This window comes from Fringilla coelebs, assembly GCF_963513975.1.
Source record: "Fringilla coelebs genome assembly, chromosome: 1".
Classification (NCBI taxonomy): Eukaryota; Metazoa; Chordata; class Aves; order Passeriformes; family Fringillidae; genus Fringilla; species Fringilla coelebs.
The window spans coordinates 86,362,378-86,387,928 of record NC_140028.1 but is presented as its reverse complement, the minus strand read 5'-3'; the positions used below and the strand labels follow the sequence as shown (position 1 = coordinate 86,387,928).

The following is a 25,551-nucleotide window of genomic DNA, read 5'->3' as shown; positions in this document are numbered from 1 at the left end:
AAAAAAATCAGCGTGGAAGACAGTAACCTTTGTGATGGGATTTGCTGTGGTTTTTTTCTCATATTGTATGTGGTTTGCATGCTGTCTCTCCAAAAGTGTAGCCAGAATGAGCAGCCACGGCCATAGGTCAGGAAGGATTCCCAACTCTTCCTTTCCTGCAATGCAGGACACTGCAAGACCAATCCTAAAATCTCCAACAATATAAGAAAATGTAAAATTTTCCCTCTAATTGGTAAGGGGGCAGGAAAAAAAGGTGTTCATGCAATAAAATTTACTGCTTTGTATTTGAAGTGCTTTAACCACTCGCCCCTTCCCTCTCGTGTCTTCAATAAGAAACCAAAAATTATTTAATGGTGGTTGTTACTACAAAAACAAGCAAAAAATCACTTGCTATAAACCCCTGATTTAAAGTTGATTGTTTAATCTTGCAGCAGTAAATCCAAGCCTTCACATGAGATGCAAATCTGATCCTTTCTTTAGCCCAAGACATTCCTTTATCATTAAGTCATTTGCATCAAAAGGCAAAATTTAGCCTGGCATAGCTCTTCTTTTATGATCTTACATGTAAATATTATTTTTCTATCCCCTGAGACCATTTAGATATTCTGAAGAAATTAGAGACAAAGATAGAGCAATTCTCAGCTCAAGTGATTAAATCAGCTTAATAGAAACCCAGGATCAAGGAAGAGCATTTCCTTGCTAACTCTCTGAGCTCCTGGTGGGCTCAGCTCTGGGGCAGGAATGAGCCACTAACCACATCCTTAATCACAGCTCCTGAGAGATGGCTTGTGTGCTGTCTGCTGCATTGTATTGGGTATGGCTCCCAGTTACAAAAGTCCAGACTAGTTTTACCCTAAGTTTATCAGACTAATTCAGATCACACTAATTTAGATCTCATGTCAAAAATAAAAAAAGAATGCTCCCCATGTGTGCCATGACTTCACACGATTTTCTTCCCTTTAAGAAAAAAAAGCATGCTAACAATTCAGCTGGTACAAATTTCACTTAGTGTCTGAAATAACCAGAATGTATTTCAAAATAAATTCTTTACTCCTGCTGTAATTTTCCCCAGAGCTGAAGAATAATGAACGGTTTTATGTCCCCCACCAGCTCTGTGGTTCCTCAGTGGAATTCTTCTCTCCAGCTTTCCAAGTTCAGTCACTTTCTCAAGATGCAATTTCAAGCTAATAATACTAATAGTTCTGTGCCTAGCATTCCTCTACAGTCAAGGACCTGGAACAGGATTCACAGGGGAGATGTTTGTTTTGGGTTTGTTGAGGGTTTTTGTGCCTCTTGTGACAGGTGCCATCATAGACTCAGAATTTTCTTAAGTTAGTAAAACTGCTTCTGGAGTTTGCTACAGTGCTGTCTTTTAAGTCTGTGCTCTGATGATCTGCACCCTTATACACTTTGTGGAGCTCATTACATTAATTGTTTGACCTTTCCTATAATGAAGTGAACATTCTGCTGCTCCCTCTGCTATCCTTCCTGTGTGACCCTTCCAGATCTATAGCAGGATTCTGTTGGGCAAAAAACTGGCTGACTGGTTGGGCACAAAGGTTTACAGTGAATGGGGTGATATCAGGCCAGCAGCTGGTCACTAGTGGGGTTCTGCACAGCTCTGTTGAGGGCCAGTGCCCTTCAACATCTTAATAAATGACTTGGACGTAGAATCATGAAGTTTGCTGATGATACTAAATTGAGAAGAGCTGTTCACTCCCTTGAAGGCAGAGTGGCCCCTCAGAGAGACCTTGACAAATCAGAGACATGGGCAATCACCAGCTGTGTGAAGTTCAGCAAGGGAAGGTGACAGATTCTGCACCTGAGACAGGACAGCCCTGGATGTACAGACAGACTGGGGAATGAGAGGCTGGAATGCAGCCCCATGGAAAGGGACCTGGGGGTCCTGGTCAGTGGCAAGCTGAACATGAGCCAGCAGTGCCCTGGCAGCCAGGAGGGCCAAGTCTGTTCTGGGGGCATCAGGCACAGCACGGCCAGCGGGCAAGGGAGGGCATTGTCCTGATCTGCTCTGAGCTGGGGCAGCCAAACCTCCAGTGCTGGGGGCAGTTCTGGGTGCCACCATATCAGAAGGATATTAAAAGGTTAGAGAACATCCAAAGGAGGGCCACACGGATGGTGAAGGGCCTTGAGGGGAAGCCATATGAGGAGTGACTGAGGTCACTTGGTCTGTCCAGCCTGGAGAAGAGGAAACTGAGGGGAGACCTCATTGCAGTTACAGCTTCCTTGTGAGGAGAACAGGAGAGGCAGACACTGATCTCTTCTCTGTGGTGACCAGTGACAAGACCCAAGGGAATGGCCTGGAGTTGTGTCAGGGAAAGTTTAGGTTGGGATATTAGAATCCGTAATAGGTTTGGGTGGTTGGGCATCGGAACAGGCTCCCCAGGGAAATAGTCACAGCCCCTGACAGAATTCAAAAAGTGTTTGGACAACACTTTCAGGCACAGCATGTGACTCTTGGGTTGTCCTGATCAGGGCCAGAAGTTGGACTTTGATGATCTTTGTGGGTTCCTTCTAACTCAGGATCACAGAATCATTTCATAGAACGGATTGGGCAGGAAGGGACCTTTAGGATCACCTCCTTAAAACACCTTCCACTATGTAGCTAAGGAAAGCTGCTCAAAGCCTCATCCAGCCTAGGCTTGAACATTTCCAGGGTATGGGGCAGGCATAACTTCTCTGGGCAACCTTTTCCGGTGCCTCACCACCATCACAGCAAAGAATTTCTTCCTAATATCTCATGTAAACCTGCCCTCTTCAAGTTTGAAGTCTTTCACTCTTGTCTTGTGACTACCTGACCTTGTAAAAAGTCCCTCTCCAGCTCTCTTGCAGACCCACCTGAGGCACTGCAAGGTGCTGTAAGGTCTTTGCTGGCCTTCTCCAGGCTGAGCAACCTCAGCTCTCTCAGCCTGCCTTCACAGGAGAGGCGCTGCAGCCCTCTGAACACCTTCCCCGCCCTGCTCCGGTCTCACTCCTACAGGTCCATATCTTTATAAAGAGATGGATGCAGCACTCCAGGTGGGGTCTCACCAGAGCAGAGCAGAGGTGCAGAATCCCCTCCCAGGGTGTGGTTGGCTTTCTGGATTGCAAGTGTACACTGTCAAGTCATGTCAAGCCTCTTATTCACCAGCAATCCAAGTCCTTCTCTTAAGAAGAGCTGCTCTGAGTACATTCTGTGAGTGCTTGGAATTGCCTTGACCCCAGTGCAGGACCTCACACCAGGGATATTCTCTGATTAAATAATTCTATGAGCTATCAGGGGAGCTCTTCATCAAACATAGGCCAAGATGGAGAGAGATACAACACAGGTCCCTGGTAATGACAGCAGATGCCCTGTTCTGTCCCATTCCTGTGTGAAAGGACAAGAGGGACCTCTGACAGGCAACTGCTGCTGCCATAAAGAAGCATAATACAGTGAGTGAAGCTGAAGATGGCTCCTTAAAAACCTGAAAATGTTAAAAACCATTAATGAATCATAAATATAATCATAATTTTCAACTATAAAAATTTAAATAATGTTGCTATGATTGGTGTGAGGTTGGAATCTCTTGGCCTGAAAGCCACACTGGGCTTGGCAGAGCAGAGTTGAAACTCTCTCTTGGACAGAGAGAGCCGAAACAACCTGGACTAACACCCCAAATACAGACAGCACACTCTGGCCAGTGAAAAGTCATATGGTGTGACTGGCAATGCTTTACAAAGTGAGTTTGGATTAAATACATGTCTGTGAATGGAAGCAGTAAGAAAACCAGATAATAAAAGGAAGAGAACTTCATAATTGTTGGAATCAAAATACAGAAGGAGGAGAAAAAGGGGCAAAGTAATAAAAAGGGACAAAGCAAGAAAAAACTTAATTTTAAAGAAATTTCTGAGTGGAAAAAAACAAACAAAAGACATAAAGCAATAAAACAGAAACATTATTTCCTGATGTGGATTCTTACCACGCAAGGGAAAACAAGATGTATTTCCACAATGGGTGGATCTGTTGGATCACAAGAAAGAAACAAGAAGCTCCACCAACCATTCTGCTAACAAGCAGGAATGGGGGATGATGAAAACAACAGAAAGAACCGGGATTATATTGAGGGAGAACTGTTTTTTAAAGCACTGTTTTTTAAAGCAAGGGCAAGAAAGATAAGGTTAAATGTAGGTCAGCTGCAGAGCTAGGGAAGTCCCCAGTGAGCAGAGCATGGGCTAGGATTTGAGAAATCTGATGGCACTTCAGATTTATCTTCCACTTCACTGTGCTGCACTTTAATCCCACTGATGTGAAAGAGAAATCTTTCCTACCTACCAAAATAAACAGTGAGGAATAAAGTAACTTAGCACTCTGGAGATACTGGTGTGATTTGCTGCCGGTTAGACAACAACTGAACTCCAAGAGTAAGACCAGCTAGGTTTTCATGTTACCTGGGACTACTTTGCTTGGATAGAGCCTGAAAACCTCCTACAATTTACAACTCTTGAGCCCAAATATACTTTCAATGCCAGACCTGCGTCTCACCAGAGCTGGTAGGACTGTGGTCACCTGGGCAGACGCTGAGGTGAAGCAAGCCATAAGGGGATGCTGGTGCTTATAGTGCCCAGACTCTGCCTGCATCAAAAGCTTCTAGCAAAAGGCATGCTAATCAATAGAATTTACAACTAAATTATTTGGATAAGTAATAGATAAACTATATAACTTGTTACATAAAATATGTAATTAAATGCTGTTTGTCAACTAGGAAGTCCAGCACTAAGATTAAGCTGACTGCCCAAAGCATCAGGAAGGTCAACTCCCCTGCTCAGCCACGTCCCAGAAGCACCAAGACACACCTAATGTTCTTCACAAGATTGATGGGACCTAGAGTTTCCTTCGTCATTCCCAGAGAGCAGACAATGACATTTCCTCTGTGGTCTGTTCACAGGGTGGGAGGGAGGAGGCTGGCTGCCTCTGCCACAGGACCTCGCAGCAAGCTGCTGCTAAGAGCCCCGGCAGCCCTTGCTGGGTATCACCATCCCTCAGCAGCAGCCCTGAAACCACCAGCACTTCCCCTGTGCCTCTCATCTGGCACAGTTCCTCTCTGGACACACACCAGCCAGCAGAGCCTACCTGCACCACCACGTTCAGCAGCAGCAGCAGCCACAAAAGCCTACCTCGCAACCTGTTTAACTAGCAATAAACTCCAGAAATTAGTGAGACAAAGGAACAAATATGGATCTTCTAGGAGGTTTTAAGCTGCTTACCCAGTTTTCTCTAGTTTTCCTAAGGTTGTCTTCTCATTCATAAAATTCTGGTATAGAGAGAAGAGGGTTTCCCAGTCTGCTTTGCTTGTAAAAGCGCAGCAACTCAGGCAGATAGGTGGACTTTTTCTTTAAATAAGTGCATAGGTTGTTGCTAGCATGAAGCAGATTGAACTCAGAAGCATGTGTTAAAACAATTGCACTGCAGAATTCTTCAAGTTAAAATAGTGTCCTTGTTAAAATATTTATAGGAGAATAATTTTTCAGATAAGAAAGCTAAATAGTCACATTAAATGCTTCTATACCTCAAGTTTAGAGATATGGTGTTTAAAAATAAAATTTTAAAATCCCCCAAACTGAAAATGCTATACCAACAAGAAAGCCTCTTCTCAATGTGAGGCTCATCTCTTTAAGAATCCTTGTCAGATTAACTTCAGACTTTACACACACAAAAATCCTTCTCTGGCTAGAGAAAATAATTGAAAAATTGTGAATAGAATAGAAAGCAGCTTTTTTTTTCAGAAAGTTAGGAAAAGAAGGCTGAGCTAAGTGTAAAGGTAGGTGTAATCCTCCCAATGGAATCACTGGAATATTTTTAATATATGAAATATTTGAGGTTTTAAACACTATGCCTCAGTCTCACTGTCTTACATCAATAGACTATCAGACCTTGAGGCTTCCTATCATTTTTCTGGATATTTTTTTCTGTTTCAAGACTTTTTGCTGGAAAATGTTGGAATCCAAACCCAATACAGCTGTAGCAGTTGAACAGCTGCCTCACTTTTGAGATGAATGGTGCAGATTTATCCTCAAGTACACTCAGTGCTGACTGATGTGAGACACTTCCCAGGTGATCACACCCAACCTCGGATGTCTCAGCAGCTTTATCACAGGGAGAGGAGAGCATTAGCTGCGGGAATGGGCTGGGGGGCCTGCAATAGCCTTTACCTGAGGGCTTCAAGAGATTCCCTTCTCCATTTCATGCTGAAAAAATATATGCCCAGCCACAACCACTGCAGTGAGCTGTGGGAAACAGCTCTGCTTCTGCTTTCACAGAGGAAAAAACCCATGCAGCTCTTCCTAACACTTTGTATTGCCTTGGTGCTTCTGATCTTGGCTGGCTTCTTCAGCCTTTGCAGCTGGTTAGAGACTTCCCTTCACCAGGAGAGCAGGAATATCACCTGCTCCCTTAGAATGGCAAGAACAGCCTCTTGTGACCTTGGTGCAGGCTTGGAGGAGGTGAAATCCATGCAAACTTGGAGGTGAGTTTGCAAAGCATGAGTGCTTAGCAGGAGCAGGCAAGCTCTGTTGAAGGTTTGCCTAAGCAGTTCACAGGCATGCAAACACAAAATATTGGCATTTCCTTCAGTTTCATTTCTTAGGCTACTCAGTGTAATCCCTCCTTTTGGTAACAGCCGTTCTTGGTGGTGTTTTCCCCATCAGAGTCCTTGGATGCCAGTAACTTCATTATGTGTGTGTTACTACAATACAGCACGCTGCTTCCATTCTTGTACAGTGCTCCTCACTTTCAGGAATTGTATCAACTCCAGAAGAGTCTGATCCTGCCCTTATTACAGGTGATGACTGAGCTTTTCCATGAAACCTATACATGCTAACTATCCATTTAATCTGACTCCTCAGAAGGCAATGAAAATAGCAAGTGGCAGGAGGCAGGTGGGAGAGGGCTGTGGTGCTGACTCTGCAGCAGCCAGATCTTGAGAGCAGCCCCAGCATTTAAGCTGCTCACAGCTCCAAAACACTGTGCTGGCAGCCAGGATCAGCAGCATGGTGGGGCTTGTCCTGCCCTCCCACTTCCAGCATCGGATCAAACTGATCTGCTGTCCAGTACCTGCTACTGGGGACATGTGTTTATTAAGGGTAGAAGCTGATCTCACTGTGACACATGGCATCCACCAACCTATAAATTTTCTTTAGGCATTCTTCCCTCCCCTGCTCAGCCTGGCAGTCTCAACTGCAGAATTCCCCTCAAAAAAAAAAAAAAAAAAAACCAAGCTGTGCATTGCAGGGAACTCAGTTATGATACCGGAGCTGAGATCTGGGCACTAAGGCTCTAGAGTGAGTTTGCTAGTGAATTTCCCAAATGTTTGGGGTTTTTTTTACATTTTGGGAAAATTAGCTGGAGAGATACTGGAAAATTCACAAGCGCCTCATACACTTCTAAGTGTAAACACCTGGGGATGTTCACTGATAAGTTTAACAGCTTCTGTAGGAAGTCACTAGCTGTTCAAACATGTAATTATGTGTTAACAAGCTTAACAAGGCAAAAAATAACAATGATTCAATAACTGGAGTATGGGATGCTTTTCTTCCTTTTTCCCCTACAGATTGGAGGCAGCATATGTACCTTTATTTGTCCAACTTTAAAATAAAATAAAATAACCTTTTAGAAGCCCTTCAGCGGTTTGACAATTGTGTAGTTCTAGTTCTTTCAACAATCAGATGGACACAAGAGCAACATTATTTCCTGGCCAAGGGAGTGTGGAGCAAGCTATGGCTTCTCACATAACCTGCTTCCTTGGGCTCCTGAAATTCATACTGCACCAGCAGCGCTTTTCCCCAATGACAATTCAAAGCCTAGAGAGCTTTGGGTTTTACCCTATTTAAAAATAAATACATGCTAATTATAGGACAAAAGTAAAAAATCTCCGTTCTACTGTGCTGTGCAATTCTGCCGCTTGGCATGGGCAGAGGGTTCAATGCACCTTTGCTGTGAGCAATGGGGAGGGCTGAAAAGGAAAAATCAATGCCATTTCTTGTTCAATTAAGTTCATTGTGATTCAGAACCACCTCCTCACACTGCAGAGCCTGCAAGAGATCAGTGCTGCAATCACTACCTTTTAACAGCTTGTGTTCTCCGTCTGGACTGCACAAGTCACTCACTGGCAGGGCACCACACTCTGAGAAAAAGAAAAAAATGAGGGAAAGAAGAAAAGTCTCCTTATGGGACCCTCTGAAATATGTTGCCATGAATCACGGGTCTTCAGGTGGGCATTTCAGAGGGGGGAAGGAGGGCAGTTTTCTCAATGAGTCATTTTATTTAGATGTCAGAACTACTGCTGTCTTTTTACCCTTCAGTAAAAAGTTTGCTCTCCTTGCTGCCTGGATGAGAAATACCTGCAATACCTATCATGCTGCTTGGTCTGGCTCAGGCTAAGCATTGTGATGGTCTGGCTCAAAGACTTTTGGAAGTCAATAGAAAGATTCTGAGGACTCTGTTGGACTACAGCTCAGATCAGCCCAGGAACAGGGGGCTATCAAGAGGTCATGACAAAGGATTTTTAGGGGCTCTCCCACCCTCTCCTTCACTTTCACTATTCTGAGGCAACTGTAAAAAAAAGATCTGTGCAGTAGAATGGGTAACCTGGAGAGTTTCTAATCCCAAGCCCCAGCCTGCTGAGGATGCCAAGGTCTACCATGGAGCAGGGTGCCCCTCCATGCCAGCACCAGCAGCAGCACCCACAGGCCTGCTCAGCACCTCCCAAAAGAGGAGGCCAGGATGCTTGTGAGCATGTCTCACTCTAGTGACAGGACAGACAAACTGCAGCAGCCTGCCTCTTCCCAGCCTGCCTTTAATGGCCACTGCCTGCTCCCCAGCTGGAGGGGCTTGTCCAAGGCCCTTGGGGTTCAGTCCCCAAATCACTAGGTTCTACAGAGCAAGCAGTTCATTACAAAACCCAAAGATGAGAATGATCAGGGATGGCACAGGCAGAGAACAACATGAGAAAGAGAAGTAACTCCTTAATGTCACTAGGCAAAGGTCTTTGGTGCTCACAAACATGGGTTTAGGTCCTGAATGCATTTAAGCTAATAGCAATGGATAAGTGATGCATGAAACACCTTCATTCACAGCCACCCACGTCCCTTTCCAGCCTCTTTATTGCATGGCTAGATCATGCTCAGGTGCAAAACAAGTCCTCAAGGAGGCTCCTGGCTGTCTGGTGCCATTATGCACCTACAAACAGCAGCTTGGAACTTCTCTTGGCTTTTCCAGCTGCAATCACCTGCATGGCAGCTGATGCATGACAGTGATATTTGAGTTAATTGTGCCAGCTGGGGCATGCACAAAACAAATGTGGCCCAAATGCAGCTGCTGAAGAAGGATGTTCTTTAATGAAAGTGTGCTTCTCTGCTCAAGTCATGCCTTTGTGAAATCACTTTGCAGTTCACATCAGGAGGAAGCTTTCTACTCAGATTCACAGGACTTATCTCTGACCTTTCCCAGTTTCCAGTGTCATAGATAGGTTCCTGAAGCTAATAGCAGAGAACAGGGATGAAGAAGTTACCTGTTCTCAGCATCTTTGCAAATCAGACAGCTGATGAATGTACAGACCCATGATGTGTTTCCTTGTCACAGAGCCCTTTTCATCTTTGTATACATTCTTCTTCCCAGATTTCATCCTTCCTAGGAAAGTGAGATCTCACTTGGAGTTCTTGCAATGCCCGTGTGAGTGGCTGAACATCTGTCCTAGCAATGTTCTCTTCAGCCCACAATTAATTAACACATTGGTTTCCTGATCCCTAAAGCCTAAGTTCCCCTGAAATTTTGGTTTTCATGACTAAGGACTGATGAAGAAAAATCTTGAAGCAATATCTTCCTATGAAAGCTGGAAATCTGATAACGTTGGTTTTTTAAATATGTATTTATGGTTTTTTTCTAGAACAAATCATATTGACTGTTACAAAGAAAACTCGGAGTGGTATTTCAGTTATTGAAGTCCTACTGTGACTGAAGGTTAATAGCTGCTGTGGCAGTAGATACTCTATAAATCAATGGCAGAAACTCGTGGATCAGAATATCACCCCACTGAGGTACATCCCATCTCACTGTGGTCAATAGAAGTTGTGCTGCCAGCGTCCATGGAAGCAGGAAATGTTCACTTGTCAGCAAATTTTAATACTAGTTATTGATAAATATTGAGGATATAGGCTTTATGCGCCCAGATTTTGTTCTGACAATGGCACTGTTTACTCCGGAATTGAAGTTTGGTTCTGAACCAAGATCCAGAATTTGGTTATTGGCATTTGCAACCAGAGAAGCTGAAATTACCTTACTGCCATGGGACTGCATTCAAGGTTATTATCAGGCACTCAGGATGACAAGTATCTGGGCCAAGATGTCTGTTAAGGATGTCAGAGAGTGAACAGCAGCTCTGGCACGTTACCTACAGCTCATCACAAACCTTCAGATTCCACACGTGGTGTGGATTTCACCATAAGGAAGCAGTCACTGGAATAATCTCCAAAAGGAGGGGGTGGACTCCCCAGCACTGGAGGTTTCCAGGACGTGACTGCACAGGGTGATAGATAATCTCATCTAGGTTGCCTTTTCCATCCAAGGTTGGGCCAGATGATCTCCGGAGGTCCCCTCCAACCTGAGTTGTCCTATGGCTCCATGTTCTATGAAAATAGGAATTCTGGATGCCAGGAAATCCACCCATACAAACATTTACATGGCCATTTTCCAAGTCTATATTCTTCCCTGTAGCCTGTAATCAAAGGTTCACCACACTTGCCATCCAAGTGAAAAAACCCCAAAGGCTGGCTTTAGGCTTCTGCTTCTTGAAGGAAAACTTCAGTGATAAAGATGCCAGGAGCTGATACTGCTTTTCTTCTGAAACTGCTTTAGTGAAGCCACCCCACTCTTTTGAAACATCCACAGGCACCTTAAGCAAATCATGTGTTGCAAACATAATTGTAGTGGGTGTGAGCTCCATCTGGCTGGGGAAGCGCCGGCTCCTCAGCCTGCCTCCCTCAGCCCGCCCGGGCTCGGCAGCAGAGCCAGTGCCACCATCCCATGGAGAGGGGTCACACTCATCAGCAGCACTTTGAGTGCATGCTCCAGGCACCCTCCTAAAAATACATCCCAGAGGAGTGCAGCTAAATGCAAACACTGCTCTTTCTGTAACAGAGAGTGCTTTCCTTACTGGATTGGCTGGCACGAGCTGATCATGGTCAAGTGATGCCTTGGTTTCTGAAGGCTGCCTTCTAAAAGAAAGAAAGTGCTGAAGAATGAACACAGAGACTGAGCTTTTCAAATTAACATAGAGGAGGAGCCTGGCATTCTAGTATTACCCTTTGAAAATCACAGAAGCTGGGCCTGAGGTTTCCATTATTCTAATCACTTTCTATCAGATCATTTTTAAATGTTTCAAATAGGTTACAAATACCTTAACCACATTTTTCAGTTTTTAAAGGATTTAGTATCAAGCAGTAATGTCCCTTTTCCATCCACTCTTTCCCAATTTTGTATTTGAAACCAGAGCAACAATTTACATTTCAGAAATATATTTTCATAAGCATGAAATGACAATGATTTTCCTGGTGAATGATAAGTGCCTTTTAAGTACTAATTTCTAGAGAGATGCAGGGCAAATTCTGGTGCATAACTTTAATTTTTTATGCTTAACTAAAGTCAGACACATACAGCCAGCAATGAAGCCAGGCCAGATGTCTAATGAACAAGACCACCCAAAAAACCCTTTAGAATTCCAGCTGTTAGCAAAAGGTATTTCTTTAATCCTACCTGTCACATTTTCAGAGTGTTCTCATCATTTTTCTGCTTAAATATAATCTTGGAGGATCATACTTGGAACAGCTATTCATTTATCAGCTAGGTTTGATATCTGCATGTATTTTTCTGGCTGGCCACCTTGCTCTAGGGAAGGCAGCAGCTGAGGACTGGGACCCAGAGCAGGAGCAAGGACAGCCACGTCTGCAGGACCGTAAGGCTGTCACTCAGCCCATCCCTGCTTCTCAGGAGACCCGTGAGGCAGGAGGGTGCAGAGCACAAGCCACTGGCTCCTGTTTCCAACAGCTTCTCCAGGGCCAGGTCTCTGGCTGATGGTGAGGGAGAGAAAAAGCAAGCGGTCACCTCCTGGTAGAGGCAGTGTTACTGCAGGATGAGCTAACAGCGAATGCATTGCTCAACACCCATGGGAGGGACTTTTTAAATATCACCGTGATCACTGGACCCTCCCCTTCAACCTGAGACGACGCTTAGAATAAATCAGTCTCTGACTGACAGCTCCAAAGATTTAGTTTTTATCCCTATTACTAGCCTGAAAACATGAAATAAAAAGCCCACGGTGTGAGCTGTTTGAAGAGATATTTTGCATTTTTAAAAAGGGATGAAGGGGAAAAGAATTTGTGGGGATACAGACAGCTTTGCAGGGGAAAGCATCTCTCTGTTACCTTGAGCCGGCTGCCTCTTTTGAGTTTCAGCCATGACAGTCAGCCAGCCAAAAACTAAATGAGAAAACACATCCTCTAAACGTGGTGGGTCCCCTTGTGGTAGATAATTTCGGTGGAGCTAAGCTGGAATTAAATCATCTGCCCAGCAGACTGCTCCTTGCCTGGCAGCAGCAGCGCAGGGCTGCCCACCCGAACATCCCGCAGCCCCCGGGGCGCACGGAGCCGCCCGCGCCCAGCCCGTCGCTATCCCTGGCACAGCTATATCTGGCCAGCAGCCGTGGGCTCTGTCCGTCTGCCTCCAGCACACACCACCACGGCAGGACATGGCAGCCAACCCTCACAAGTGGAGCATGAGCCTGCTGCTGCTGCTGCTGCCAGCGTGGAGAGCCTTTTCTTAAAAACAAGGGCAAAGTCGTGCTGGTGAGCAAATTGTCCTGACAGGAACCGAGCAGGGCACCGTCAGATGTTCCTCTCCTTAATCACAGACTGATGTCTCTTGGAGGCAGGCTGATATTCAAACACCTTCGAAAGCATGACACCTTCTAATACCAGGTTGGGGGAAAAATAAAGAAAAAAAGGACAGTCTAATAAACAACTGTCCCCACTTCATCCTGCTCCCCGGCTCCAATAGAGCTGAGAGTGCTGCTATTTGAGATGGGCAGAAACTGCTGGCTTTTGTTCAGAATCTATAGTGCAGTGGGCCCCTTCCTGGGGCAGGGAAGGTGGTAAGACTGGAGTCAGGCTTGAATTTCAGACAGATCTGGACTGCCACAAAAGTCAAGAACACTTAGAGGAATTTGGCCAGACCCTTTTCTCCTCTGTAATTGATGCCTCAAGCTGTGAGATCTCTTTTTGTTGTTGCTTGGCCAGAAATCCTCTAGAAATGCCTGTTCTTATGAGACTTGTGGCCAGATTGCCAGAGGCTACAGTCATTTCAGCAGTGATAGACATATCAAAAGCCAGATATTAAACTCTTCCTGATTGTGCATTGGAAACTGCCCCAAAGTTAATTCCAAAACAGATTTGCAGAGTGTAATATTCAACCCAAGTTTCTTGGAGCCATCCCAGCCTCTAACCTGAAGCTATAGCTTATCTCCCTTCAGGAAAAAAAAAAAAAAAAGGAACGGTCAAAACCCTAGCAGAAATGTATATAAATCAATAAGAAATAATAAACCAATAAACCAATACAGTTATCAGTTGGGGAAAGAAGTAAAATGAAAAATTCCTCTGGCTGCAACCTCCACAATGGGGCACTCCTGCAAAGGTGTCTTGTCCTTCTAAACAGCAAACACAGCCATAAGTGGCCAAGCTGCCAAGACCTGAAAAGTCCAGTGCTTATGCCCATGTACCTCAACCAACACTCCTTTCATCCTCTTCCTTTTTTATGCTGATAATGCACCAGCTGTGAGATATAAAAGGTCTTTAGGGCCATCAAACCTATCCCTCTGGGAGAAAGGACAGGGCTCCACATTTTGATAACTGCTTCAATCTCTCTTATGCATTATAAAATCCCTCATCGCCACAGCAGCAAAGAGCTAGGTAAAAGTGAAGACTCAGCTTCATCTTAAACTCAAAACTTTTGCTACTTTGAAGGAGAATTTTGTGCACAGTGCAAAGCTTAGCCTTTGCCTCCTTGACGCTGCCAATGTCTTCAGGGGGGTGTAAAGGAGAACCCTACTCTAGGCTGCAGCTTTATGGTGGAGTGAATGGAAGGGCAAGCTGCCAGGGGACACAGCCCCTGGCCTGTGACTTGCACTTCATTCACTACCATGTGCCCACGTGCTGAGCTGGCTCTGAGAGCTGGCTGTAAATGAACCCTTTTTTTTTTTTTTTTTTTTTTTTAATTCCTCAGATTAGTTTTCAGCTACCTCTGTCCTCTAATTCTTCTCTCTGTCCATAGTGGAAATCTATAAATAGGAAGAAAAGGTGGAACTAAAGAAAATCATGGAAAGGCACAGAGGTGGCAAACCAGCGTTTTTCATCTGCAGGGCCCAGCTGATGGCTGGCGTAGTTACCCAAAATTACCCTTGCCTTTGAGTTGGAGAAACAGAGCTTGGGGGTGCATGATGGCTGTGAGGGGATGCACATGCAGGCTGCCACTGCACACATTAGGGAGACCTAAAGAGGCAGTGGCATTCACCAGCACTATTTTGTGAATGGAGCTCTCAGCAAGGAAGCTTTCCTTCTTGCCCTCCAGCTTCTTTACTCTTAGTCGCACTGCCATTTAACCCCCTGCAATCCCTCTCCTTGCCGAGTGGCTGCATTTGCAGCCCATGGGAGTAGTGGGCACCCGGCCTAGCAGCTGCTATTTCTCTGTCATTCAGCTCTGAATACTGACACGAGTGGTTTGTAAAAGAGAGGGACCGATAGCTGGTCCAGGACCCTGCAGCCCAGCCAGCGCAGTGGGACTGCAGACTGGGGGGAACTGGGAGGAATGGAAGCCAACAGTAATGTTCACTCCGACGAGCCCCCTCTGGCTCCTGGAGATGGGTGATGAAAGTCAGGGCTGAGCTGGCCAGGGGGGAAACTGCGCAGTGCGAGAGCCACGGGAGACGGCTGTAGGGGGTTTGTCTGATTACTCTGCGCTGGGAGAAGCCCATGCTGGCACCTTGGGGTCCCTCTCGTGCTGCTGGAGGGGATGGCTTTAAGGACGGTCCCGGGAGGGTGCCCTGGTGTCGGAGTACCCCAGAACGAGCCTTATCCCCGGCAGGGCTCATGGGAGCCTCGGGCCCCACGCCCTCCACTCATCCCCATCACACCTGTAGCCCGTTCCCAGAGGATGGGGTGCGATGGCTGGCTGCCATGGTCCCAGCCGCAGGGCAGCCCCCCGCGACTCCCCCGGGCTGTCCCACGCGTGACCCCGTTCGCCACGCCACCCTCTGCGGTGTCACCGCCGGGCTGCTGCCGCCGGGATCGAGCACCAGCAAAAAGGCCGGGAGAGACCAGCCCCCCTCCTTCCCCGCTCCCCCCAAACCTCAGCCCGAGGGTGACGTCATGATGGGGGAGGGGCGGGCAGGGGGAGGGGACCCCCGCACGTCCCTGTCCCCTGCACGCTGCGCAGCGCGGGGGCCGGGCCGGCCAGCCCCGACGGGGCGGCCCCGGGGGCGGGGGGGTTCTGCCGTGCTATCCCCACCCCCGGGGGCGGCTCCTCGTGTGCGTGTCTGTGTGTGTGTGCGTGTGTGTGTGTCTGTGTGTCCGTGTCTGTGTGTCCCCTCCCGCCCCCGCAGCGCTCCCGCCCCGGGGGGACGGTCCCGGCTGCCGCCCCCATCGCCACCACACGGGGCAGGAGGAACGCGGGGAGCGGGGGAGGGGGGGGGAGTTTCTCGGCGATTTATGGGGCGGGGGGACACGGGGAGAGCGGGTAAATCCAGCCTGTGATGCCTATAAATGGCGCTCCTCTTCCAAGGTGCACATTTATAAAAAAAAAAAAATAAGAAGGGGGGGAAAAAACCCGGCCGGTGTCATCCCCCCACGTCAGGGCCGGTGGTGGGCGTGAGGCTGTACTTCCTCCGCCCCCTCCTAATGGAGCGAACCATTCCCAGCCAGCCTTCCTCGCCCTCTCCCGCTGCCTCCCTCTTCCTCTCCTTCTCCTCTTGTCTCCCCCCCTTGTCTGCAAAGTCCTCCGCTGCTCGGAACTTGTTGGCAATGTCTATTTTTCAGCTTTCCCCCACGTTCTCCAAAGTAACTATTTAAAGATCTGCAGCCGCAAATGGTTTTACTAAATGTAGGATGGGACTTAAGTTGAACGGCAGTTATATTTCTCTGATCCTTGCTGTACAGATAGGTAAGTGGACTGCCAAATTCCGTGTCAAGTTGTGCGCGCCCCAGCCCGGCCGATGCATGCAGGAGCGGAACGTCGGGATAACCCTGGCGGGGGGCCGCGGTGCGGGGCGGCGGCGGGACCCCGCTCTCCGCGCCCCGCGTCCCCTGCGCGGCGGCAGCTTCGCGTTCCGGCACGCCGTCAAGGCAGGGGAGCCCGCAGGAAAGGGAGCCGGTTTCTGATTTCTCGTAAACCACTTTTGGTTTTCGTTTTCCTAAAGCGGTGCATGCTCACTCATACTTCGCTTTTTATTTTCCCTCCGCCTCTCCTTCCTTCTTTTCCCTCCTTTTCTTTCCGTCCCCACGAGCGGTTGCGTTTGTATCTGGTTTTCGGATGTCCCCTTCATTCCCTTCCACTTACAGTTTGGTGATTCCGGTGCTAAGAAATTTTCCTCCTCTCCCCGAGGGACAGAGAAATAAGAACTGGCACAAAATATCTTGCGAGAGATCTAGCTGGAAAGTTTTTTTGCAGAAAATCAGGGGGACAAGCGAAGGTCTCCCTTTGGGAACCCGAACGTTTTCCCATTTGTAGAGCATCTTAAAACCAAAGAAAACCCATCACTAAATTAAAGGAAATAATCAACTCAAATGCAGTGATTAAATAAATAAAAATGACTTTTAAAAATTGAGGAGTCCCACCGCCCAGTCGTTAATTTTGTGCTTGGAGAAGACCTGTCAAAAATCGAGCAGGTCCAAAAAAATTCTATATATGCTGTTACTTAAAATAGAACAGGTTTCTTTCCATGCCGGTGCGTATTTTGTGTGCTTGTTGCCGGTTTTGTTCAATATCTTGGGGGTTTTGCTGGTTGCTTTTGTTGATTTGCTCTCGTGCTCATTTTATACCTTTTTTTTCCTGAGATTTTTTTTAGTTACGGACATTAAACAATCTCCAAGTTAATGACCACTTTGTTCCTATATAGTCAAATTTTAAAGATTACTGCTGGATATGTAGGTTCCCGAGCAAGATCCCAAACTGGGTTTAAATGAAAGGGAGATAAAAGCACGTCTTTTATTATCTAGACTATCAGGTGTGAAGAGCCCTTGAAAATATTTTCCTGCAAAGGAATTCTGTTACAATTAAAAAAAAAAAAATAAAGCTCGGCATTGCTATTTAGAGATCCTTTTGCTCGGTCACACTCCTCTCCAGAAAACCTCTGCAGAATTTTATGGGTAACAAAGAAAGAAGAGGGGGGGAAAGGATTTTTAAAAGGAGGGGAGAAATAGAAAGGGAGGCAAAAAAGCCCCTTGAACATTTATTCATCTAATTGGGGGGGGGGGGGGGGGGGGGGAAGAAATAGTGCAACGAAATGTTGACCTCTGGGAAATGTGGTTAAATGATGTAAACCCCTACATTCGTATTATCATTCCATTTTAAATAAGGCTGAACTCTTCACAAGGCCAGTTTTTATACTGTCACAGAAAGACGAGGGGAGGCTTTATTTGGATGTTATTCTTAATTTCAATCCTTGCAATTTTTGTTTGTGTTCGTTCGTTCATTTGGAGGAGGAGGAGGAAGATTTTCTTTCCCTTGTGTTTTTATTTGGTTCAGTAGAGGATGGATTTTATTTCAAATTTTAAAAGGCAGCTAGAGTCGCTGGGAAATGCTGTTCCCGGGCTGGCATGAGCATGAGCAGTCGTTTGGAAAGTTACCCCCACATACTGCTGCACACCGTGGGGATGGTGGCGGTGCGGTGGCTTTGCGGTGCCCTGAAAGGGGACAGCTTTGAAGCTCGTGGAGGGCTTTTCTCCTCTCTGCTCCTCCTTCAGTATTTAGGGTAACCTTCTCCCCACCTCCTCCACACCTCCCCACCCCCGGAATCAGCTTCTGGTTGCCTGTGTGGGGTTTGAGAAGGGCCACTGGCTTTGCCCCGTCCCCGGTGAAGGCTCGTGTGAAATGGATGCTCGGCTCGTTCCCAAAATGTCTTAAAAAAAAAAAAAAAGGGGGGGGGGGATTTATTTATTTATTTAGGATTTAAGCATACGAGATTGGCGCTGTCCGAAATCCTTGACATTTTGGGAGATGACCGAGTTGGGGGCTGGGGTGGGCTACGTCTCCGCGGAAGGGACAGGAGGGGTAGACCAGTCGCAGGACTGGGAGAAGGGGGAATGGGTTTCGGGAGGGGGCCCGGTCCGTCACGGAGGGCTCCTGCGGTCCTGCTGCATTGCACATTGCTGCACACTGCTGTCTTTGAATGGGGTGCGGGGTGTGGAAGGTCGTGGCAACGGCAAGGCACAAGCGACCTAGTTCATGAGAAACCCCGTTGTCTTCGAACCAGACAGGAACCGTGTCTATCCGCTTTTGCTTTTTTCCTTTTTTACCCCTTCCTTTTATAATTTTTTTTTCAAATTTATTGGCGGGGTTTGGGGCAGCTTAGAACCGGGGATACCCCTTGCGGAGGCAGCGGCACGGGCAGACACGGCCAGGCTGCCCCTGGGGGGCGAGGGATGCTCGGCTCACCACTGGTCCCAAACGTGACCCCCGCCACCGCCCCATCCCCCGGCCCAGCCCGGGGCAGGGGTCCTCTCCGAACCCCGGATTTTCAACACAGCCCGACACGTTTTTGCAGAAATTCGTGGCAACTCTCCCTCCGCTGTAGCTGCTGGAGCGAGATGGCGCGGGTTTTATAGGACACGGTTTTACCCTCGGGATGGTCTTCGGTTCTTCTCTATTTGTTTGCCTGGCTGCTTTTTTTTTTTTTTTTTTTTTTTTTTTTTTTCCCTATCGTAGCCAATGTCTGGAGCCTACTGGGGTTTTGATGTGGCGGCTGGTGCTGGTGTGTGTGTGTGTGTGTGTGTAGAGGGGAGTGGCCACCAAGTCATGTTAGCGATGAATCAAACGGCAAGAGGAGGATTTGGGTTGAAACAGTCTCTTTTGGAGTCAGCCATTTAGCTTGTAACCGGTACCCGGCAATGAAACACACACACACCCCCGTCGCAGCCATTCCCTGGGGACACGGCGCGGGAGGTGTCCCCACCCGACGCCCGACGGTGTGGGCGGCAAGGGGCTCCTCCTCAAGGGACGGGGGAAGCCCCTTCCCGCCCCCGCTGGCCGCAGCGACATCCCCCAGGCCTAGGGACACCGCGGCGTCCCCAGCTCCCGCCACGGGCAGGAGAGCGGCTGGCAGCCAGCGCCTCGCCGTGCCCCGGTACCCCGCCCGCCGGGCGGCTGCGGGCGTGTGCGGGGTGCCGTGCGGCGGCACAGGCCTGCCGCGGGTCCTGCGTCCCGTGCCGTGCCGTGCCGTGCCGTGCCGCGCCCTCTCGGGGCACGCAGGAGGAGCCCGTAACTCATTTTCTTCCCGCGTTTGCAGGCGGTTGCTCTTGTGTTGGTTGCTGTTGTACTGAACCGAATGCCCCTGGCTAGAGCCATCCCAGGGGATGCCTGGGCTGCCCAGCAGGTTTGGGGGAGCGGGGCTCACCCCGGCCCGGTCCCGCCCTGCCGCCCCGAGCACAGGCATGGCCAGGTCGGCACCCCCGCAGCTGTCTGAGTGATTTCGCGGTCCCTTCTGTGAGTGTCTCTATCGCAGCTCTTTCTAGGGATTTTTTAATTAGTATTATTTTTATTTAATTTTTTTTCCCGCTGCGCCTTGCACGGTGTTTGCCCAGCGACCTGGGCAATAGGGAGCGTGTGCGTGTGCGTGCGCCTGCGTTTTGTACGGAGAAACGCTCCTGCTGCTTCCAGGAGGAATTTTCTAACAAAGGATCAAGTCCGGGGAGAAGCAGGCAGCGCATCTTCACCTCCCCTCCTCCTCTCCCCTTAAAGAAAAAAAGGGAGGGAAAAAATAGGGAAAAAAAATAATGAAAGCAACGTCGCTAATCCACAGACACCGAACCCTCGGGTACTAAAAAAGAAAAGGGCGAAGAGCCCCTGGCTCACCCCCTCGGGTGGCCGATGGTGAGCCTGGCTCAGTCCCACGGCCCCTCTCCTGCCCCAGGTCGCGATTTCAGCAAGGGCTGGGGGCGGGCGGGGGGAGGAGAAGGGAAGAGGCGAGTGGGGGCCGGGGGCGGAGGGCCGGGGCCGGGGGCGGGGGCCGGCGGTGCTGACCTGTGCCCCTGCCCCCGCAGCGTACCTGGTGCAGGCGGTGAGAGCGGCGGGGCGGTGCGATGCGGTCTTTAGGGGCTTCTCGGATTGTTTGCTGCGGCTGGGCGATAACATGGCCAACTACCCGCAGGACCTGGACGACAAGAGAAATCTCCAAACGATCTGCGCGTAGGTCTTTCCTCTCTTCTTCGGGGCCGCGGGGGGAGAACGGGGGTCACCCGGGGCTGGGCAAGGGGGCGAGGCTGGATGGTGGCGGGAAAGAGGGAAGGAACACAAGTAACGCGGGGGCTACGCTTTGGGGTTGGATTCTCCGCTCCAGGGTCACTCCAGGCTCACTGCCACGGGGACAGGCCGGGCTTGGGGAACAGCGAAGTCTGGCGGGAATTTTTACGTCTTTTATTTTTCTTCTATTTTTTTTTTGCCTCCATGAATCTGAGGTGGTTTTTTTGCTGGTTTGTTTTCTTGGTTTTGGGGTTTTTTCTTTGTTTTTCTTTTCCCTACTTAGCTCCTCTTTCATATTCTTTCTTTTCCCCCGATCTGCACTGGGGTGCTGACATTAGCTGCCCGGGGATCGTTATCCCTTTCCTTATTGCTGCCTGTGGGACACGCTCACCGCAGGGCTCCGGGTTCCCCCGAGGCCGGTGCGAGGCTGCCCACCCCGGCCGGGCACAGCCGGCGCTGGGGATGTGGCTCAAACAACAACCACAAAACGTAATTAAAAAGGGAAGAGCCCTGTCATGATATGAATCGCCCAGCGGCAGAGAGGCAGCCGTCCCAGCGCCAGCTCTTTTCTGCCACCTCCATGGCCCCGGGAAAACCCATTTGTCCCCAGTTTCGCCCTGCTCCTGGCACAGAGGGGACAAGAAGGAAAGGGCAACCATGAAGGGGGGTAAAATAATAATAGTAATAATAGTAATAATAGTAATAATAATGATAAAGGCAATAACAGCAACAACAGCAACAAAAATATTAAGAGGAGGAAAAGAGGTTGTCTCGCAAAATCGTGTCCTGCACAGGGAGGAAAACACGAGGATTTTCAATATGGCTGGGACGAAAAAGGAAAAAACCGCCACAAAACAACAAAACGAAAAAAAAACCCAAACCCAAACCACATATACAAAAAAAAAAAAAAAAAAAAAAAAAAAAAAAAAAAAAAAAAGAAAAGAGAGGTTGCAGCTCAGAGTGTTTTCCCCGTTTCTCGGTGCAAAATCCTCCCGTTAAAAAAAAAAAAAAAAACAAACCAAAAAAAAAAAAAAAGGAAGAAGAAAAGAGAAATCTTTGGAAACGAGATAGTATCTTTACACATAAATAAGTTTGGAATAGTTTTGGGGTTTTATTTTGCTCCGCAAAAATCAGGAAATAAAAGACATGAAATAGGAAGGTGAGAAGGAAAGGAAAGGAAAGGAAAGGAAAGGAAAGGAAAGGAAAGGAAAGGAAAGGAAAGGAAAGGAAAGGAAAGGAAAGGAAAGGAAAGGAAAGGAAAGGAAAGGAAAGGAAAGGAAAGGAAAGGAAAGGAAAGGAAAGGAAAGGAAAGGAAAGGAAAGGAAAGGAAAGGAAAGGAAAGGAAAGGAAAGGAAAGGAAAGGAAAGGAAAGGAAAGGAAAGGAAAGGAAAGGGGGAAAAGGAAAAGAGAGAAGTGTGAAGAGACTTTGTAACTCTCCTCTCTCCCTACCTAGAGATTTCTGAGTCAAACACCTAAAAAGGCTGGCACCTCTCTGTAAATGCTGGGCTGGGGTTTACTTTGTGTCCTACAACAGAAATAAATACCCGGGGGCAGCAGCGTCCTGATATGGTATCTTGTGCCCTTGAATGCCAGACCAGGTGTGATTCTGATCTCTAAAAATAACTCTTTTCCAAGAAAGACCCTTTTCCCGACCACCTCCCACCATCCGATTGCCTTCACCCTGTGCTGGGATGTGTATTGAAGGAAGATGGTGAAAGATTTAATTTTCCTTTGGGAGATGCAATTACAGCAGAAATACTGCAGGAGAGGCACACTCTCAGACTCTGGCTTCTCAGTATCTCATTATTTATTACAAATGTAGCAAACATTGGGAGTCTACAACCAGCTTAGAGTGCTCATAAATTAGAGGCAGCAGGAGGACTACTTTGGAAAAAAAAAAAAGGAAAAGAAAGAAAATCTAGACCCAGTTTCGCAGACGTTTGCCTTGAGGCGTGGGGAAATAGAAGGCAGATTCGGGGTGATTTTCGATAACTCAGACAGGGAGAGGAAAGATCCTCCAGTACCCTCCTTATGTGGTCCATGGGACGACGGGTGCCTGCCCCGGCGACAAACCCGGTCCAGCCCCCGTGAAGGAAGGAATTGAAAAAACAAAAAGAAAGGGAAAATTTGTGCGAATAGCTGGAAATTGTCCTAGGAAAGTGAATCTCTTCCCTGCCTATAGATCCCTGGCCACGGATCAGGGGTCGCTCCCACTGCCCTGCTGCGGGTCGGTGTGAGGCGCCCAGAAGCGGAAGATGCTCCTTCTTCCTTCTCCTACCCTTCCTGCTTCTCCTGCTCTTCCTCCCTGAGCTTTTCCTGCAGTAAGGGTCTTTTCCCTCCCCGGGGAATCCCTCCCGAGGGTTTCTGCCCGCCGCACCCGAAAGGGTGCCTTTCCCACCCCTGTCTGCCCGCTTCCATCGGTGACGAGAAACCTTCGGGAAGAGCCCGCGGGCCCCTGGGCTGGCTCCTGGCAGCAGCCGAGGCGGGCAGGTCCCCTCCTCCCTCAGGCAAAGACCCCTCCGCCAGGGACCCAGCAGAGCAATTTTTGCAGCACCCTGACAGGGCTGGTGCCGAAGGCGGGGTTGGGGATGGGGGGGACCCCCGAATCCTCAGCCAGCGGCTCCTCCCCGCCGGCCCAGCCTCCCTTTCAGGCATGCCCGGCTGGCTCCGCCGGCGGGAGGAGGGGGCGGCGGGCCCGAGGGGCGGGCCCCCTCCCCGGGAAGGTGGGTGCGCGCCTGTTTTGACGCCGGCTGCTCTCCCTTCCTGCAGGTACTGGGATGATTTCCACGCCTGCACCCTCACAGCGCTCACCGATTGCCAGGAAGGAGCGACAGACCTCTGGGAGAAATTGAGACGGGAATCCAAAAACCTCGATTTCCAAGGCAGCTTATTTGAACTGTGCGGAGGCGGCAGCGGCGCGGCACCGTCCCTCCTGCCGCCGGCCTTGCCCCTGCTGCTGGCGGCTCTGTGGGCCGCCCTAGTGACCTGGCTGCCTTTCTAGTCGGGCGAGCACACTCACACCCACACCCTCTCCATGTGCTGGATCTATAGAGGAAGTGTCCATCCGTTGCTTTGGGGACGTTGTGCTTTTCTGTGGTTGATGATGATGATGATGGTGGTGGTGGTGGCTGATGATGGTGAAACATCCATGTAGGACTGTGGAAGCGTTCTCCCTTTTTTTTTTCCTTCCTTTTTTTTTTTCGTGTTTTATTTGCCAAATCTTACCAAACAGGCAGCGGCGCGCAGCCCAAATCGGACCTCAGCTTTACTATCGCTTCGAATCAAAAATAGAGAAAAATATAAAGAAACTAACTCGAGCCCTCGTTGTGCAAACGCAATCTCAGGAACGGCTCTGGGCCACCTACTGCTAAGGCTGTAACCGGCCGGGTACCTCCCGGCGAGCCACGGGCTCCGCTAAAAATGTGGCAGTGTGCGAGGCGAGAACAAAAACCGCAGACAGGAAAAGGCACTGGCGAGAAATCCAAGGTAGATGTCCACGTGTGAAGCATATGGTGAATAATTCACAATCTCTCATCTTTCCTCCACAGTCGCTTGTTTTTTTTGGTCATTCCACTGGAAAAAAAATTAAAAATAAATAAAAAAGAACATTTTTCCTCAAGGGGAAAAGAGAGCGAGAGAGGGAGAGAAAGAGAGGGAAACGAACAGCTAAGGAAGGAAGGAGCAAGAGAAAGAAAGACGTATTAAATGCCCGGAGGAATGAAGGAATGCTGCTAACATCTCTGAGAGTTTATCTTTACTTGCTGTTCGAAGGCATCTTTCCGAATTCACTGCCTTTAATTTTTTCCTCCTCTTTGTTTTAGATGTTACACATAACAGTAAAATACCTGAATATCCAACCGTAGAGATCACAAAAAGGGGGCTTAAATGTAAACCTAAAGGAAAAAAAATAACAACAGCAAAATGATTTTGAAAAAAAAAAAAAAAAGAGCCTTGATTTAAAAGAGAAGAAAAATGTAATTTAAACAAAAGTTTATTATAAAGTCAATTCAGCAAAAAATAACAAAAAAAGATTTGCTACAAAGTATAGACAGAAGTATAAAATAAAAAGTATTGTTTGAAATGAGGGTGTCGTCCTTTTTATAAAATATACCTAGAGTATCTTGGAAAGGACAGGGCTTTTAAGGCAAGGAAGCCTAAATCTTGAACCCATCCCTTGACGAACACGGCAATTTCAGTTCAAACAAGGACAGGGTGCCTCAACGCCTAGTCGAAGCCCTTCTCTCTCTCTCTCTTTTTTAAATTTTTTTTCCTCTCTTTTTATTTTCCCCTTTCTTTTGCTCCTTATAAACATGCTATAAATCCTCCCACCCTCCTCCTCCTCCTCCTCCCGAAGCCGGGAAGCGCAGCACCCCCGTGTTCCGGGCCGCCCGGGGCCGGCGCGGGGAGCCGCGCTCAGCGGCGGGGGCGGGCGGCGCGGATCTCCCGCGGGCGCGGAGCGCTGCCGAGCCCCGGCCGAGGGAAGGCAGCAACCACCATTAAGGAGGAGGCTGCGGAGCCGGAGCCGGGGCGCAGAGGAGCCCTTTCATAATTAATAAGGCAGCTCAGCCGAAGGAGCAAGGGGAAGGGGGGACGGGGTATTGATTTCGCAGCAGAAGCTGCTCTAACCTCGGCTATTTATAGACGCCTGATGCCTTTATAAAGAAGTACACATCAAATAGTGAACACGTCCTTTTTGCTTATAAGAGGAGAGCCCAGCTGGCGATCGGGGGTGGGTGGGTGGGCGAGTGGGCGATGGGGAGGTAGGGACCACGAATTGGTGCGAGGTGATTTATTCCGCCGGGGAGCCGTTGCCTGCGCGATAGCTTTCCTTTGCCAATGTGTAGGGTGGCAGAGTCTCTCCTTCGCCCCCTCTCCCTGCTCCCTCCTTTCCCAAGGTCCGCAATGTAATGTGTAAGCAATAGCAAATGTAACAGTTCATAAATCAAACAGTGGGTCGCAAGCCAATCTGCATTTCCCAAACGGATTGAATCCCAGCAACGAATGTGCTCAGGAACTGG

At 48.4% G+C, this 25,551-nt stretch overlaps 1 protein-coding gene across 1 annotated transcript; it reads left to right on the top strand.

Moving 5' to 3' along the window:
- The first annotated feature begins 16,172 nt into the window (after positions 1-16,172).
- On the top strand, positions 16,173-23,608 carry NRN1 (neuritin 1). Its single transcript, XM_084206246.1, has 3 exons — positions 16,173-16,237; positions 20,335-20,479; positions 23,303-23,608. Exons 1-3 carry the CDS (start codon positions 16,183-16,185, stop codon positions 23,532-23,534), a joined length of 432 nt encoding a protein of 143 aa, XP_084062372.1. The 5' UTR covers positions 16,173-16,182; the 3' UTR covers positions 23,535-23,608.
- Positions 23,609-25,551: the final 1,943 nt, after the last annotated feature.

What these genes read in the sequence shown, in the direction of transcription:
- NRN1 (XM_084206246.1), top strand. Translation starts at nt 16,183, where the DNA reads ATGGGACTTAAGTTGAACGGCAGTTATATTTCTCTGATCCTTGCTGTA. An exon ending in GATCCTTGCTGTACAGATAG is followed by an intron (nt 16,238 to 20,334) that starts GTAAGTGGACTG and finishes CTGCCCCCGCAG; the next exon opens with CGTACCTGGTGCAGGCGGTG. An exon ending in AATCTCCAAACGATCTGCGC is followed by an intron (nt 20,480 to 23,302) that starts GTAGGTCTTTCC and finishes CCCTTCCTGCAG; the next exon opens with GTACTGGGATGATTTCCACG.